At 41.7% G+C, this 15,258-nt stretch overlaps 1 protein-coding gene across 1 annotated transcript; it reads left to right on the forward strand.

Annotated features, from left to right (window-relative positions):
* The first annotated feature begins 12,187 nt into the window (after window positions 1-12,187).
* On the forward strand, window positions 12,188-14,971 carry LOC147459426 (pentatricopeptide repeat-containing protein At3g02330, mitochondrial-like). The gene has a single exon (XM_086510701.1). It carries the CDS (start codon window positions 12,733-12,735, stop codon window positions 14,533-14,535), a length of 1,803 nt encoding a protein of 600 aa, XP_086366827.1. The 5' UTR covers window positions 12,188-12,732; the 3' UTR covers window positions 14,536-14,971.
* The last annotated feature ends 287 nt before the right edge of the window (window positions 14,972-15,258 follow it).

Here is a 15,258-nt window from a genome sequence, read left to right on the forward strand (position 1 = left end):
AGGCATAAACGTAAGCTTTAACCTCATGAGATAGGACTCTTGTAGATGTATTTGAGCTTGGAAGAGTCCTCCTAGAGTGTTCATAATGCTTAGAAACGAGTCTTTAGGTCATGAGACTGAAATATAAGTTTCGGCCACATGGGCTAAATAGTCAATTTATGTCTTCGAAGATACAAACTCTTCGAGATAGTTTCTAGGTAGAAAGAGTTCTACTAGAGTGATCATGAGGCTTGAAAATTGAGTGTCCATGTAATGTGGCTCAAACCTAAGTTTGGGCCTTGAAGCTAGAAATGGAATGCTCAACCAAAACTTGAGCTATATTTGAGTGCTCATGGGGCTTGAAAACTAAGCATCCAAGTCACGAGGCTCAAACTTAAGTTTGAACCCAATAGCAATAGACTAAGTGCTCAATTAGAAATAGTTTTGCCAAAGTCTACTCATGGCTAGAAAGATTCCTACTATAGTGCTCATGAGGCTTTAAAAGTGAGTATCCCAATCATGAGGCTCAAACTTAAGTTCGAGCCTTATAAGCATACACCCTAAAGTACTATGACATGAAACAATCTCATGAGCTATTGTGAAAGGTGCACCGCATACCTAACTAGGCATTGTTAGGACAAAGTATCACCATGTTGATGGGGGCGGCATGTGGTCCCTTCCCTCCACTTGCAAATATTGCAATGCCTCCCAAGTGGAAGCTCATGAGTCTGAGTTTCTTACCTGGAGAATGTCTAAAATCTCTTCCAATTTTTTTCTTGTTTTTATTTTTGATTTTTTTGCTCTTGGAATTTGCTATTTTGGATGTTTAAGCTAAGACTCAAGTACCAAGTGGAATTCTCAAACTATGGGTGGAACTTGAAGCCTCAATCTCTAGTTTGAGCCTTGTCGCAAGAGTGTACAAGAGAAGTGCTACGAAATTTTTTAGATCAAAACATTCATTTTAATCCTTCTCATATCTTTGAATAGCTTTTGTGAGGGAGGAATCACATACCTAACTAGGTGTTATTGGGGCAGTTAACCTCGGAGATGATGTGGGGTCCGCGGACCCTTGGCCTCCAATGCACATATCTAGTGTATGGTTTCTCCCAAAAAGCTCCTAATGATGAGAACTATATGGAAAAACGTGAGAGAAAGTACCCTCTTTCCTACAAGTGCTTGCTACCTCTTGTCAAATTGTACACGAATCTTGCTTTTGGGTTTTAGGTTGTTTGCTCTTGTATGAGTGTTCTAGCTAGCTCCAACTTCAAAATTTCAGCTTAACTACAACTCAAGTATTGCTTGACTACAAGTCAAGTTTTAGCATTTGTGCTTTTAGAATAATTATCCTTGGGATCTACAACTAAAGAAAAATTCTCTATTCTTTCATTGTGTGACATAAAATAGCAATGATTTCTCTATCACAGACTAACACATTCCAAAATTAGTTTTTCACGATTACTAGACCAAGCTTTGAAAGAAGTGACATTGAACATGGTAACCCCCACACTTATTAGCCATCTAACGCCCTCCAAGTTTCTTCAAATTCTACTTCTATTTCTAGAACAATGCAAAGCTACCCTCAGTTTACAAGTCAAACATAAGCCTTTTTCATTTCTTTGGATACTCTTGATCCCTATCTAAACATCAAGATTTTCCAAGTTCTCTATATACTCTTAAATCCTAGCACAATGCAAGTTCTGTGAATTAGTAGAATGGGCACCCTTCTATTGACAACGATGCAACCTAGCAAACTTGACACCAATGGTTGCCAATATTGTAAGCTACCTAGCACATGAAAACTCTACTCTAGAACTTGATATCAATGGTTGATAATACCACAACCTAGCACAATGCAATCACCACTCAAGAACTTAGTTCACAAACATTTGTCCCAAAATTATGCATTTTTCCCAAAATTCCTAAATATGTGTTCTAGGGTCTTTGAATCCCATTGTTGCACATAGCTCTTTTGCAGATGGCCCCCCCGTTGGATCCCTATTTTCCCTCCTTTGGATCCCTTAATGTGGCCGGTCTGCCAGCTTAACTAATATTCTAGCTTTTTCTCCCTTGGCACTTCCCCATATTAAATGATCAGTTTAACATGAGAAAATCATTCAGGAGAATTAGATATTAGTTATTATGAAATTACCTCTCTCTTGAAATCATAGTCGTCCTCTGGGGTAGAGAAGATAAAGCCCATTCATTAGTCCTTTTTCTAGCGGGTAGAGGATCCCTATCTTACCCTACGACATCGTTCCAGAATGGATGACTAATCCATTTGGCGCTTGAGAGCCTAAGGCTGCCACAAGCATGTTTGCACATTAGTCCTATCAATCTTCCCTAGTAGAGTGACAAGCTCTACTTGGTGTTTGGGAGACGTCGTCTCCACAAACTTGATTCTAAGCATGCATACTACTTCACATTTGTGCACAATACAGAAAAAGATAGCCTTATAAGACAAAAACTTTGTTCATTTTTAACATTTGTACATTTGCTTACTTTAGGGAAGCATTGTAAGCATTGACAAGGTTTAGGTTATCCTTTAATTGTATGCCTTGCATCCATCTAGCATCTTCAAAAGGATAATTTTTAAACTTAATAAGATACCATCGGATAATCTTACCGCCTCTTAATACCTTGTCTTCATGTCGGAGAATGGACTCGGGCTGCAGCACCTTTTTTTGGGTCCTCGATCTCTGGTGGGTCTTCTATAGTTGGTTCTTGAGGTGGCTCTCCTTTGTAAGGCTTTAGTAGGCTCACATGAAAAGCATCGTGTATGAGCCAATGACTGGGCAACTTGAGTTGATAGGGCATCTCATTATTGATTGGTCTAAGAATCTAGAAGGGACCATAGTACTTTTTTGCTAACTTAGCATAGTACTTTTGGTGTCCCATAGGATTCTTGCATGTCGTGTGTCTTAATCGAGCCTTGGGAAATGTAAGTAAGACCCAATCATTTTCTTTGAAGGCTTGGGCTCTTCTGTGCTTATCAGCAGCAGCCTTTTGCCTTTGCTGTGAGATAGAGATAGCATCCTTAATCTTTTGGAAAGATTCTTGTAGGTCTCGGCTATACTCATCTGCAACAAAGATCTTCCCATGTACCTTAAGTAGCAGGGGACTTTTTGATCTTCCCTCAACTACCTTGAAAGGTGCTTTCTCCCGGAAGTATGTACAGTGTTATTGTAGGCATACTCCACTAAGGGTAAGTACTTCTCCCATTGGGACCTTTGATCTATTTCCATTACATAGGCTTTTAGTAGATCAATAATTGTTAGGTTAGCTATTTCACTTTGGCCATCTGTTTGTGGGTGATAGGCCGAAGAGAAATTTAGCCTTGTCCCTAAATTCTCAAAGAGACCCTTCCAAAAATAACTAGTCATTCTAGGATAATTGTTATACATAGGCTTTTAGTAGATCAATAATTGTTAGGTTAGCTATTTCACTTTGGCCATCTGTTTGTGGGTGATAGGCCGAAGAGAAATTTAGACTTGTCCCTAAATTCTCAAAGAGACCCTTCCAAAAATAACTAGTCATTCTAGGATCTCTACCTGACGCTATGGACATTGGCAAGCCATGGTACTCGAAGATTTGCGAAATGAAGAGGGTTGCCATTTGATGGGCTTTGATAGTCTTTTTGACAGGTATAAAATGAGTTTGTTTACTAAACCTGTCTACTATCATCCATATTCCCGTATTTCCATGGATAGACTTAGGCAATCCATGGATATGCTCTCCCATGGTGAATTAGGGATTGGCAATGGTTGAAGCAATCCAAGTTGCTTCCGTCTATCAAACTTTGTCTTTTGGCATACCACATTTAGAAACATACTCTTGTATGTTTGCTTTCATGGTAGGCCAATAGAAATATGTTTCAATCCCTTTTAGGGTAGACCGAATCCCTCTATGCCCCGCATAAGGAGGAGCATGAGATTCATACATTACTTTCTCACGTAGTGAGTTAGTAACGCATAGTCTATTGCCATAGAGAAGATAACCATCTTGTAAAGTAAATGGTTCCTCTTTCTTCCTTAATGCAAGGGCTGAAATCACATCTCTAAAATTGGGATCAATAGCATACTCATCTATCATAGAAGATAGATCATTGTGAGTTGCTATGGAAACCGCATTCACTCTCGACTGTCTTGAGAGTGCATCGGCTACTTGATTATGCTGGTCAGCAATGTGAGCAATATGAAAATGAAATGCGAAGGAAAATTTTCCCACCTTATTTGTTTGTCGGAGAGCTTGGTCTGCATCATGAAGTACTTAAGACTTTGGTGATCCGTCCCCGCAGAATGAAAGGAGTCCCCAATAAATAGTGCTTCCATGAGTCTAAGGCATGTAGAACTACGAGGATTTCCTTTTCATATATGCCTAGAGCTTGCTCAACAGGGTCGAGCCTTCGACTTTCATAGGCTATGGCGTGCCCTTTTTGGAGCAAAATAGGTCCAAGGAAATCACCACAAGCGTCACATTGGACCTCAAATTGCTTTGAGAGATTTGGCAGTGTAAGCAGAGGTTGAGAGATAATCTTTTTGAAAGCATTGTTCTCCTTGGCAAACCATGTATACCTAACATTTTTCTTTGTTAGGTCATGTAATGGTCCCGCGATTTGTGAGAAATTTTCTATGAAGCGTCTATAGTATGCACACATACCTATAAAGCTTCTTAGTTCATGAAGATTCCTTGGATTAGGCCATCCTTTTATTACCTCTAACTTTGATGGATCCATTTGGATGCCATCTTGAGAGATAATGTGACCTAAATACTGAATCTCTTGTAAGAAAAACTCACTTTTCTTTCGATTAACATAAATTTTATTCTCTCTTAAAACTTGAAATATTACCTAGAGGTGTTGCTTGTGTTTGTCTAGTGAATTAGAGTAGATGATAATATCATCAAATAACACTCTACTAAAGGTTTGGTGAGGCCTAAATAGCTTCTCCATCAAGCAGTTGAATGTGGCTGGTGCATTGGTCAAGCCAAAAGGCATGACAATGTATTCGTAAAGACCCAACGTAGTGTGAAATGCGTTCTTTACAATGTCTTGATCAACTATCCTTATTTGATGGTAGCCACTTTTTAGGTCGATCCTACTGAAGTAGGTCGACCCTTGTAGCTTATCAAATAGGTCTTCCACCCATGGAATGGGAAACCTATTCTTGATAGTGATCCTATTTAGTGCTCTATAGTTGACACACATACGATACGTGTCGTCTTTCTTTTGCACTAATAACACAGGTGAGAAAAATGGAGATGAGCTAGGCCTAACCATGCCCTTCTCAACTAACTCATGAATTTGTCGCATAATCTCCTCTTGTTGAGCTTGAGAAACTCTTTAAGGACGTTTATTAGGTGGTGAACTTCCTGGAAGAAGTTCAATTGCATGGTCATCATTGCCTTGTTTAAAAGGTAATTCACAAGGGATGTCGTCAATAAAGACATCTTGAAATCCCTTGAGAAAATTGGATAACTCTAATTCCTTGTGATTGTTTATATTTTCTTTTGCTAAAGCATTAGAATCTTTAACAAAAATCATGTACACAGAAATAGATATCTTTATTGACTTATTGAAAGCTTGCGTATGTACAACGGGTATGGTGTTACCCATCTCTTTGGCATCTATGTACATATATTTTTCCCTGTAGATTTCTCTTTCAGGGAATTTAACATTGGCAGCCATGAGATCAAACCATGGTGCCCCTAGGATTACATCCTCATGCTTGAGAGGAGAGATAAAGAAGTCCTCTTTGTCCACATAGCTTTGGATATGGAACCTCAATTTCTCGATTAAGGGAGTGACTGAAGCTTCTTGCCCCTTGAAAGCACCATCTGCGACGGGTAGGACATCTCCCATCTCATAGGCTTGGATGCCTAGCTTGGTGTCCAACTCTGTGGATATAAAATTTTGAGTAGAACCAGGGTCAAAGAGAATAAAAGCATCATGTTCTCTTACCTTTCCCCAAGCATGGCATAGAGGAGATACTTTGTGGTGAGCTTCCTCTTCGTGGATTTTGACCAAGGCAGCTCTAGGAGGCTCATGGTGGTTGTTCTTTTGGGGACAAGCACGGTACGCATGCCCTTGCTCGCCGCACTTGAAACAGTGGTTATCCTTGCGATAACGCTCAAGCTCTTCAAAAGAGAGTTTATTTTTGCCTTTGTAAACTCCCTTCTCCTTAGCTTTGTTGTTATTGGAATTGCCCTTTGGACATTGTCCTTCCCCTTAGGCTCATTGGAACCCTTGTTTTACGTGGGCTTAAGATTTCTCTTAGCCCCTGTTGGAAATTGATTCGAGAAGCCACCATAGTATGGTGTATAACCACAGATATGGTGCGTGGCCTTTGGGAGTTGACATCTCTGCCATTTATTCAATTAAACCCGCACAAAATTGTTGTCTTTTCTCTCCAAAATCCATCTTTTTGAAGACAATGGCTTTGAGATGTAAGTCCCAAAACTTGTCTACGGATTCGTAGGAGAGAGCTTCAAGCTTCATCATTCACTGAGTACTTTGTCTTTGGCATCGGTGGCCAATAACTGCTTCATAATAGAATCTCTTAAAGCTTTCCATGTTTGTGGAGCTTCACCGTTGGCCCGTAGGCTAGACCACCATTGCCTTGCGGACTTTTGAAAGTGCATAGCTACATGGTGTAGCTTAGAGGACTCCGTGAAGCCCTCATCTCCAAACGCCGCATCGAATTGCTAGATAAAGGCCAAGACTTTGTCTGTAGCACCAAAGGTGCCATCGTAGGTAAGGAAAGAGATGCTCTTTCCTCCCTCTTTGAACTTCTTGAGCTTAGACGATCTTTTCTATGTGACATAGGATTTCCTATGGCGTCTTCTTTTTTATGGTTCAAAAGTTGCACCATCGCTTTCTTCAAACGATGAAGAATTTGAGGAAGATGGAGAAGAGGGTGACCTCTTTCTCGCCTTTTTCTTGCCTTGGTCCTCCTTGTCTGCACCATCACTTTCATAAGATGAGGAAGATGAAGAAGATGAAGAAGAGGGTGACCTCTTTCTTGCCTTTTTCTTCTCTTGTTTTCTCTCATCCTTCTTTGAATTATGGTGTGGAGAAGTGTGCGATGGTCTTCTCTGTTTAGAGGGTGATGGAGAGCGTTTTTCCCACCGTCTTGGTGGAGACATCTCCATCGAGGTGGCAGGAGACTCACTTCTTTTTTGTTCCTTTGGTGGGGCTCTTGAGTTCTCCTTTGGGACGGAGATGCATTATCAAGAAGCAAATTTTTGAGCCCTTCGTATGGATCCTCTTCTTCTTACCCAATCGGAAAGAGGCCTCTTTTGCAAGTCTCACAAGGAGGCTTCCTAGGTGCTCTCTCATCATGGTGGGGAGCTTGGAGAATCCCATGAGCACGTAGCTGTCGTTGCACTTCACTTTGGAGGGATGGATTGCCCATGGCCTGTTGAAGCCTAGAAACAAGGTAGTTAACAAGCACAGGGGCATCATTAGTAGCCTGCTCATTAGCAAAATCAAAGCTATCAACATTAATTTTACTCTCTTTACTATTATCAACCATTCTAACAACTTTTAGGTGTAAACTTTTTTTAGGTGTACTCTGGCACTTCAAGCCCAAGTTGCTACTCCTCTTTACCCCTTTAGAGAAGCACTCAAGCTACTGTAACCGTGGCTCGAATACCATTAATTGCAAGGAATAGAAGAGAGGGTCTTTCAACACCAAAACAGCACTGGCTCTTGTCAAGCTTCTAATAGCTCAATAGTGGTTAAAGCCGTAGGCAAGCCCCGTAGGACTCCACTATTAAGACAATAGCTCTCGACAGTGATGCCCCGTTATCTGCACGAAGGCAGGCGTACTACAAGGCTGAAAAATCCCTATTCTACTTACTCAATTGCAATTAATAATACCAACCATTTATAGATAGCTTGAGGACCTCCCTTCTTGAGCAAGAAAAGAGAAACCTTGTGCTCTGATACCAATGTAACATTTAATGGCCTAGTAACTTGTGTGTAGCGGAAAATAACATGAACATAGTGAGCATTTCATTAGAATAGATTCCTAATGAGCATAACAAGCATGCTTGGGTGGAGAGAGCAACAAAAAGCATAACGCCTAGTTAGATAGGCATGAACAATACTTCAACAGAGAGAGAAATTAAGCTACTGACAACATTTAAGGATCGGATTTACATGGAGCCGGTCCCCCCTCCAAAAGGCTTTGTATTATATGTTTCCCCCATCAAGAGAGACATTTTATTCTTTGTGTTCCTTCAATAACTAGCTAGTGCAATGAAGATGGAAGCTTCAAGCACTAAGCAAAACACTTAAAAACACAACAGAAATTCCCTCACGGTCTCAGACCCAAGACCTCACACACCTTCGAAGATGGTGAGAGCTAGCGGGGTATGAGAGTAGATTGAGAGGAAGAAGGAGTAGTCTTACGAGAAAGAAATATATCTCCTCACATAATCACTCATAAAAGCTTAGCATAGCTTAGTAATTAACATGGTAGAGGAGATGAGCATGCATTGAAGCTTGGCTCTTGGTTGGATTTGCATCACAAAGCCAAGAGTTGTTGGTGTAGGCCTCCCTTCTCACAAGCTTGGAGTAGGTGATGAGCTTTCCATTAAAGCTTGAGAGAGAGAGAGAGAGAGAGAGAGAGAGAGAGAGAGAGAGAGAGAGAGTCTTCTTGCTCCACACAGGAGCTTGTGTGAGTGTGTAATAGATAATGCCTTCACAAATCAGTCCCCCTCTCTCGTCTTGGTCAACCCCTCTTGCTAATTCCTCCTGTTGGCTTGCCATTGGACCTTTCCAAGCTTAGCCAATAGGATTTAAGAGGCATAAGTGATAGCCTTGTGACATGTGTCCCCCTTTCCCCTTTTGTGAGAGCTTTAGGTAATTAAATAATTCAACTAAACTCTCATTGGACCCCCTTTGTCTTCTGGCCAATAGGACAAGCCATTGGGCTGCTGAATGCTCATTGGACCCCTTGGGAAACTGTCCAATAGTCTTCTAGAGAGCTTAATTCTTACTGGCTCTTTTATCAAGTGTTTTTAAATGAATTAAACTAAAAGTACTCTAGCCTAATTCTCATTGGTCCACCTCTATGGCCATCTAATAGGATTTGAGTGCACCTTGGGGGCAACTGGGCTAGGGAGCTGACATGTGTCCCTTATTCCCTTTGTGTAAAGGGGCTTGCATGTGTGTGTGTGTATGTGTATGTGTGTGTGTGTGTGTGTGTGTGTGTGTGTGTTTTTCTCTCTCATCCCCTACTAAAAGGGCTCGCCCCCATCAATCTAGGACCACTTGAAGACTTTTTGTACACTCACAAAGCATCCAATTCCACTAAGCTTAACCATTTGGACTTACCTTTGAATTTTGGAACCTTAGCATTTTGGAGGTCTTAATGGGCTGAACCTTAGGGTCTTTGAAGCCCATTGTTGCACATAGCTCTTTTGCAGATGCCCCCCCCCCCCCCCCCCCCCCCCCCCCCCCCTTTGGATCCCTATTTTCCCTCCTTTGGATCCCTATTGTGGCCGGTCTGCCAGCTTAACCAATATTCTAGCTTTTTCTCCCCTGGCACTTCCCCATATTAAATGATCGGTTTAACCTGAGAAAATCATTTAGGAGAATTAGATATTAGTTATTATGACAGATCATGTTGACTTTAGCACCTCAAGCACCTTAGGCTTTAAGCATGACAAACACCTTAACCATTAAGCATGACAAGCACCTCAAGCACCTTAGTCAGCAAGCACGACAAGCACCTCAAGCTTGCTTAAGATCCTAGGTCCAGAAATTTTAACACTAACCTTTGGAGGTCTTCAATGAAGCTAACCCTAAGGCCTTTTAATCTCCATTATCTGGTCATTGCTCTTTGATAGACCATCTCCCTTTTGGACCCATTGCCTTCTCTCCCTTTGGTCTCGTGGTGCTGAACTAGATCTAAAAGCACATGTCTATATTCTAACTCTTGTTCCCATTTATTTTCCTACATTAAATGATCAATTCAATATGAGAAAATCATTTGGGTCAGTTAGATTTTTGATTTTATGACAGGCTTTGTTGAATCGAGTTGTTGTTTATAACTTCTTTTTGTAGGCTCATCTACATGGTTAGTGTGTCGGGGGTTGAATAACCTTCAGAGATTATTTTGGCTTGGCCTAAAAATCTGGTGTGGCACCGAAGAGACGTGGCACTTAAATTAGTATTGTTGGTGTTGATATCCTACCACCTACTAGTATTTGGAATCCTTTTAGAGCTCGGATTCATAGAGGGAGGTGAAGCGGCTTCGGCTTATATCTGCGCTTATGTGTGGCTCATTTAAGTTGGAGGGGTTATGGCTCACTCGTGGTGAAGTGAAATTCTCTCTTTTTTGTAGTAGGAGCGGATGGATATGGATGGACCGTTTGATCTCACGTAGGGTTATGTGCTTCTACTTAGTCATTTATGGTTTTAAAATTATGGTATACTCAGTTTTTTATAGCATAAATTCATGGTTTGTATGTTTCATCTAGATGGGGCACTAAAAGATTCTTCTTTTTTATTCTCGTGTCATCTATGCACTCTATTTAATCATCCACTTCTCTCTCTCTCTCTCTCTCTCTCTCTCTCTCTCTCTCTCTCTCTCTCTCTCTCTCTCTCTCGCAAATGCGGTGTACACATATAATCACCCTCCACTTGGTCATTTCTTTTTAGTACGCTTTTATTCATACTTATCCAGGGGTAGCACCAGTCATTAGGTACCTCTGGATGTTCCATGCTAAGCTCAGTGTTGAGAACTCCTTCACTGTATTATTTTTTTCACACTCTAATGTATATTGAAATTGTTATATTGATGGAAAAGTGTAAATTGTATAATTTTTGCATAGAACCCTGAGAAGGGGGATCTCTCATCTCACTTATTAAAATGCCACGTGGTGGTATTTTACTGAAGTTAGAGATGAGTCCCCTATAGGGTTAAAGATTTAGTGGAATTGTGCGATTTCAATGCTTAAGAAGTATTCACACCAAAATGTAATTGTAAAAGGAGCTTTCTAAAACAAGACACAACTAGAATGTGCAACTCTCCTTGAAACATGAAAAGAATTCTCATTGGTTAGACTTTTGAAGAGAGAGAGAGAGAGAGAGAGAGAGAGAGAGAGAGAGAGAGAGAGAGATTTTCTGTGATGACGCGTGGCCAAGATCTGCATTGTGTCGGCATTACCAGAGAGCAGGCCCTAGAATGGAGGGGTGACATCGCAAGGTCGCTCTCCTAGTGCAGATCGAAGCTTAGTGTTGCCTTGCCATGCAAGGAGGAGATAGAGTGTACAGAACACACACACACACACACACACACAAATGTGGTGTGTCTCAAGGTGAAGGCAGGAGTGAGAAGAAGAAGAAGAAGAAGAGAATTTTAATGTCGCAGGAAACTATCCCAAGAGACAGAAATGGTATGTCTCACTGTGTGGGAAGCTCCAGAGATGCGGCTCACTCATTGCAAATTGCAGTTGAGTCATGCATTGTCGTCCGAGGAGCAGATGGTGCATATAGAACAGAGAGAGAGAGAGAGAGAGAGAGAGAGAGAGAGAGAGAGAGAGAGAGAGAGAGAGAGAGTCTCAGGGCGAAGGCAGGAGTGAGAGAGAGAGCCTTGCGCTGAGGTGATCGTGAGCCGGGGGATGATGGCCACAAGAGTCTATTTTTTGGCTTTTGGATTCAAAGGTTCCCTAGAATCTCATCAACGAATAGTAGTGTCAGAACTATAAAGTTTCATGGCTAACATTCGAAAAGGAATTTTTATTTTTAAGAAAACAAAAGTGTTGAAATTTAAAAGACAACATAGTGAAACTTAGGTCTCCAAAGGTGGGGCTAGTCCCAAAAAACCAGGTTCCAGCAGTGTTTGAGAATGTCCTCCTAACGACCCTTGTACAGATGCAAACTTCCAAATTTGAAGGATTTTTCAACTATCTTGTACCAATTTTTTTCCCTTTACAATCGTTTGCAACCGGCTAATCTTGATTTTCAACCGGCTCAAGGTTAAGCTGAGGAACACAATTCTCAAACACCACCCCAGGGTATTTCAAATGGGATCCAATGAGGCAGTAACGCTGCTGCATTGCATTTCTCGTGTGAGTAGAAGGGCGTCGATCATTGAGCGTTGGGGGAAGACTGTACAAGTCATTGCACGACCTCAGCATTAACTGCCACGGGGTCCCAGCCATGGGATAAGGGCTCTTGTGCAAAATCAAGGGCGCTTGCAGATCTCGTCCGTTGACATCTCGAGATTAGTTTTTATGGTAGCGCGGAGAGTAGGGTTTTATGTGGTTACATTGTACAAGTCATTGCAGGAGCGGGCAGAGTTGGCTTTCCAACTCAACACTGAGGCTGCTTTACAGAGCTTGCTCAATCTGTTTTGGGACGGGCGCGCATGCGTTATACACAATGTCCATTGCCCATATGGTGCAAAGACCGAGCTGCCATGCGTGCAGCCAATCATCAACTCCGCTGCCCAGCTCCTTGTCCACTTTGGTATTCCCATACTCCGCCTCTTTGGATTCCACGCACGCACACGAACCTGCTGCCCAAGTTTGGGCAGCCGATGTAAGGGCCCTGAGTTGGGCTGTGGGTGACTCCCGCTCAGCCATGTCAGCCAATAGCGGGTCCGTCCCCCTAGGTGTGACTGGGCTACTGGCCACTCATCTTCAGAGTAGCAGAGGGGAGAACGCGGGGCCTTAGTAGTGGGTGCCCTCACTGTTCTGCGTAGTCATGCCGAAGGTACCCTTAATTGTAGCAGGGTGAGTTGAATGCAAAGAGCATTGCTCAATGCACACAGACATGGTACTGGACATGCATTCGCTGATTACCCATCTTCTCAAGACCGTCAAATCAATGCCGTTTTTTTTCTTCAACGTGTCAGAACTCGACCGCACTCTTGTACACATGCCACCTTCACTGGCGCAGATAAAAAGAAGGACAAGTTTCTGCTGAAACGGCTCAGTGGAGATCATGTTTCCATACCCCGCAGTCGCATTCGAAGATTCAGCAAAGATGAAGATGTGGAAAGCTTGGATTTTTCTCTCTTCTCCATCAGCGAAATGTGCCCTGATACCTATTCTGCCATGCTGCGATTGTGTGCGAAGCATAGTTTACGCATGTCAGGGATGCTTCTCCATTATCACATTATAAGGGATGGCTTTGATGACGTATTGGTTTTACAAAACCTCTTTGTACAGATGTACAATGAATGCAAACTCATGAATGATGCTAGCTGCGTCTTCAGTCTGATACCTTTTCGGGACGAATTCTCCTGGAACTTCATGATCAGATCATGTCGTCAAAATGCAGGAGTTATGGAGAGCAACGAGATGTTCAATATTATGCTAGGTGAAGGTATTCTGCCCAACAAGTTCTGCTACACTAGCCTCCTCCTTGCAAATTCTACCTATGAAGAAATTGCGGAAGGCAAGCGGGTGCTTGCCCGGCTTATTGATATCAGCTTCGAAACAGATACGTTGTTCAATAATGCTCTTCTCAGCATGTGCTGCAAGTGCACAGACCTTGATGATGCAACACAGCTGTTTAATTGGTTATATGACTGGGATGTTGTAGCATGGAATGCCATGATTGCAGCTTATAGTAAGCAGGGAAGAGGAGAAGAGGCCATCTATTACTTCAAGCAAATGCAGCAAAGTGGTGTGTTACCCAATGAACCAACATTTGTGAGTGCTCTTGATGCATGCACAGATGGTAGTATCATGTTTGAAGGACAGTGTCTTCATGCTAGTTTTGCAGGGACAGATATGGAAAGAGACCTTGTATTGGGTACAGCACTTGTGAATTTGTATGGAAAGCAAGGTGATTTGAGGCAGGCACAGAGAGTTTTTGACCAGATGCTGGAGCAAAGTGCAGTGTCGTGGAATGGAATAATTACAGCATATGTATTTCATTCTCAAGGTAAGGAAGCTCAAGGGTTGTTTCATCAAATGCTTCAGCAAGGAATAATGCCCGGCAAGTTCGTTTTGGTGAGCATGTTTTCTGCTCATGCTAGAAAAGAAGATTTAGCTGAGGGCAAGCGGCTGTATGGTCGTTTGTTTGGCATGGATTTTGGTTCAGATGTGGTCGTTCTTACGGCGGTTTTGAACATGTTTTGCAAATGCGGTAGCATGGAAGATGCAGAGGGAATTTTTGACGATAGGAAAAATCCAGATCTTGTTATGTGGACATCAATGATTGCAGGGTATGCCCAACATGGGCAAGGTAGAAAAGCTTTGCAACTCTACAAACGCATGCAACTAGAAGGACACAAGCCAAACCAAGTGACATACACAAGTGTTCTCTCTGCATGTAGCAGGGAGGGTCTAGTTGATGAAGGAGTTCGCTACCTTCTTTCAATGAGCAGAGATCTTCACATAAAACCTTCTATGGATCATTACAACTGTGTTATCGACCTTTTGGCAAGATCTGGGCGGCTTAATGAAGCTGAAGAGCTAATTGCGAGCATGTCAGTTGAAGCAGATCATGTATCTTGGACTAGTTTGCTTGATGCTTGCAGAAAGCATTCTGATTTGGAGCGAGCATGTCGTGCCACAAATCGTGTTTTGAGCTAGATCCAAGCGATAGCTCAAGTTTAACTACTTGCTGAAATCTTGTGGGATGGAAAGTTCAACATTCTTTTTAGTCAGTAGGTTTTGGAAGAAGTACCAGTATTTTTAAATTAACCATTGATGAATGGAAAGGTGCCGTTAATGTGTTCATCTGTAAGCTACAATGAGGCAGGATATGTAGCATGCGAATACAACAGATTGGTGAAACCACTTCATTTATCCTCATTTGAAGGATTTGAAAGTACGACACCCACCTGTCGAAGCTCCACAGCCCTAGATGGTGGGGATTACAGGTCATTTGGTCGAGAGAGAATTCAAAGAAGCTTGCAAAGTTTACTTCAAATCACAAAAGAATTGATCCTACCCTGTGTTATGTTGTCTACTAGGCAATTGTAGTGAATTTTTTTCTTGTTTTCTTTATTTATGTCAAGTTTGGATCTGTGTACTTCTTTGGTTATTTTCAGCCTCTTCTTCATAGGTCTGTAGTAGTATTCATTTCTAGTAGTTAGCTTACATTAGGACTTAAGAATTTGTTCCTTTAGAAGATGTTGTGTGGAGTCTGATTTCTAGGATTAAGTTTTTGAGGTGTCTTATCCTTTTTAGTTTAAAGTTGTGCTTCAACTTATTTTGTGTATGCCTTTTCTAAAACCATTTTCAAGTAAACAATGTTTTGTTGTATCTAGTTTTGTTTAGTAGCAAATAAGGTGATTTAAGTTTTTTTTTTTG

Source organism: Adiantum capillus-veneris, chromosome 4 (assembly GCF_014529385.1).
Source record: "Adiantum capillus-veneris isolate H3 chromosome 4, ASM1452938v2, whole genome shotgun sequence".
Lineage (NCBI taxonomy): Eukaryota > Viridiplantae > Streptophyta > Polypodiopsida > Polypodiales > Pteridaceae > Adiantum > Adiantum capillus-veneris.

Bases quoted from the DNA above. Each gene is read 5' to 3' on its own strand.
- LOC147459426 (XM_086510701.1), top strand. From the start codon at position 12,733: ATGCAAAGAGCATTGCTCAATGCACACAGACATGGTACTGGACATGCA.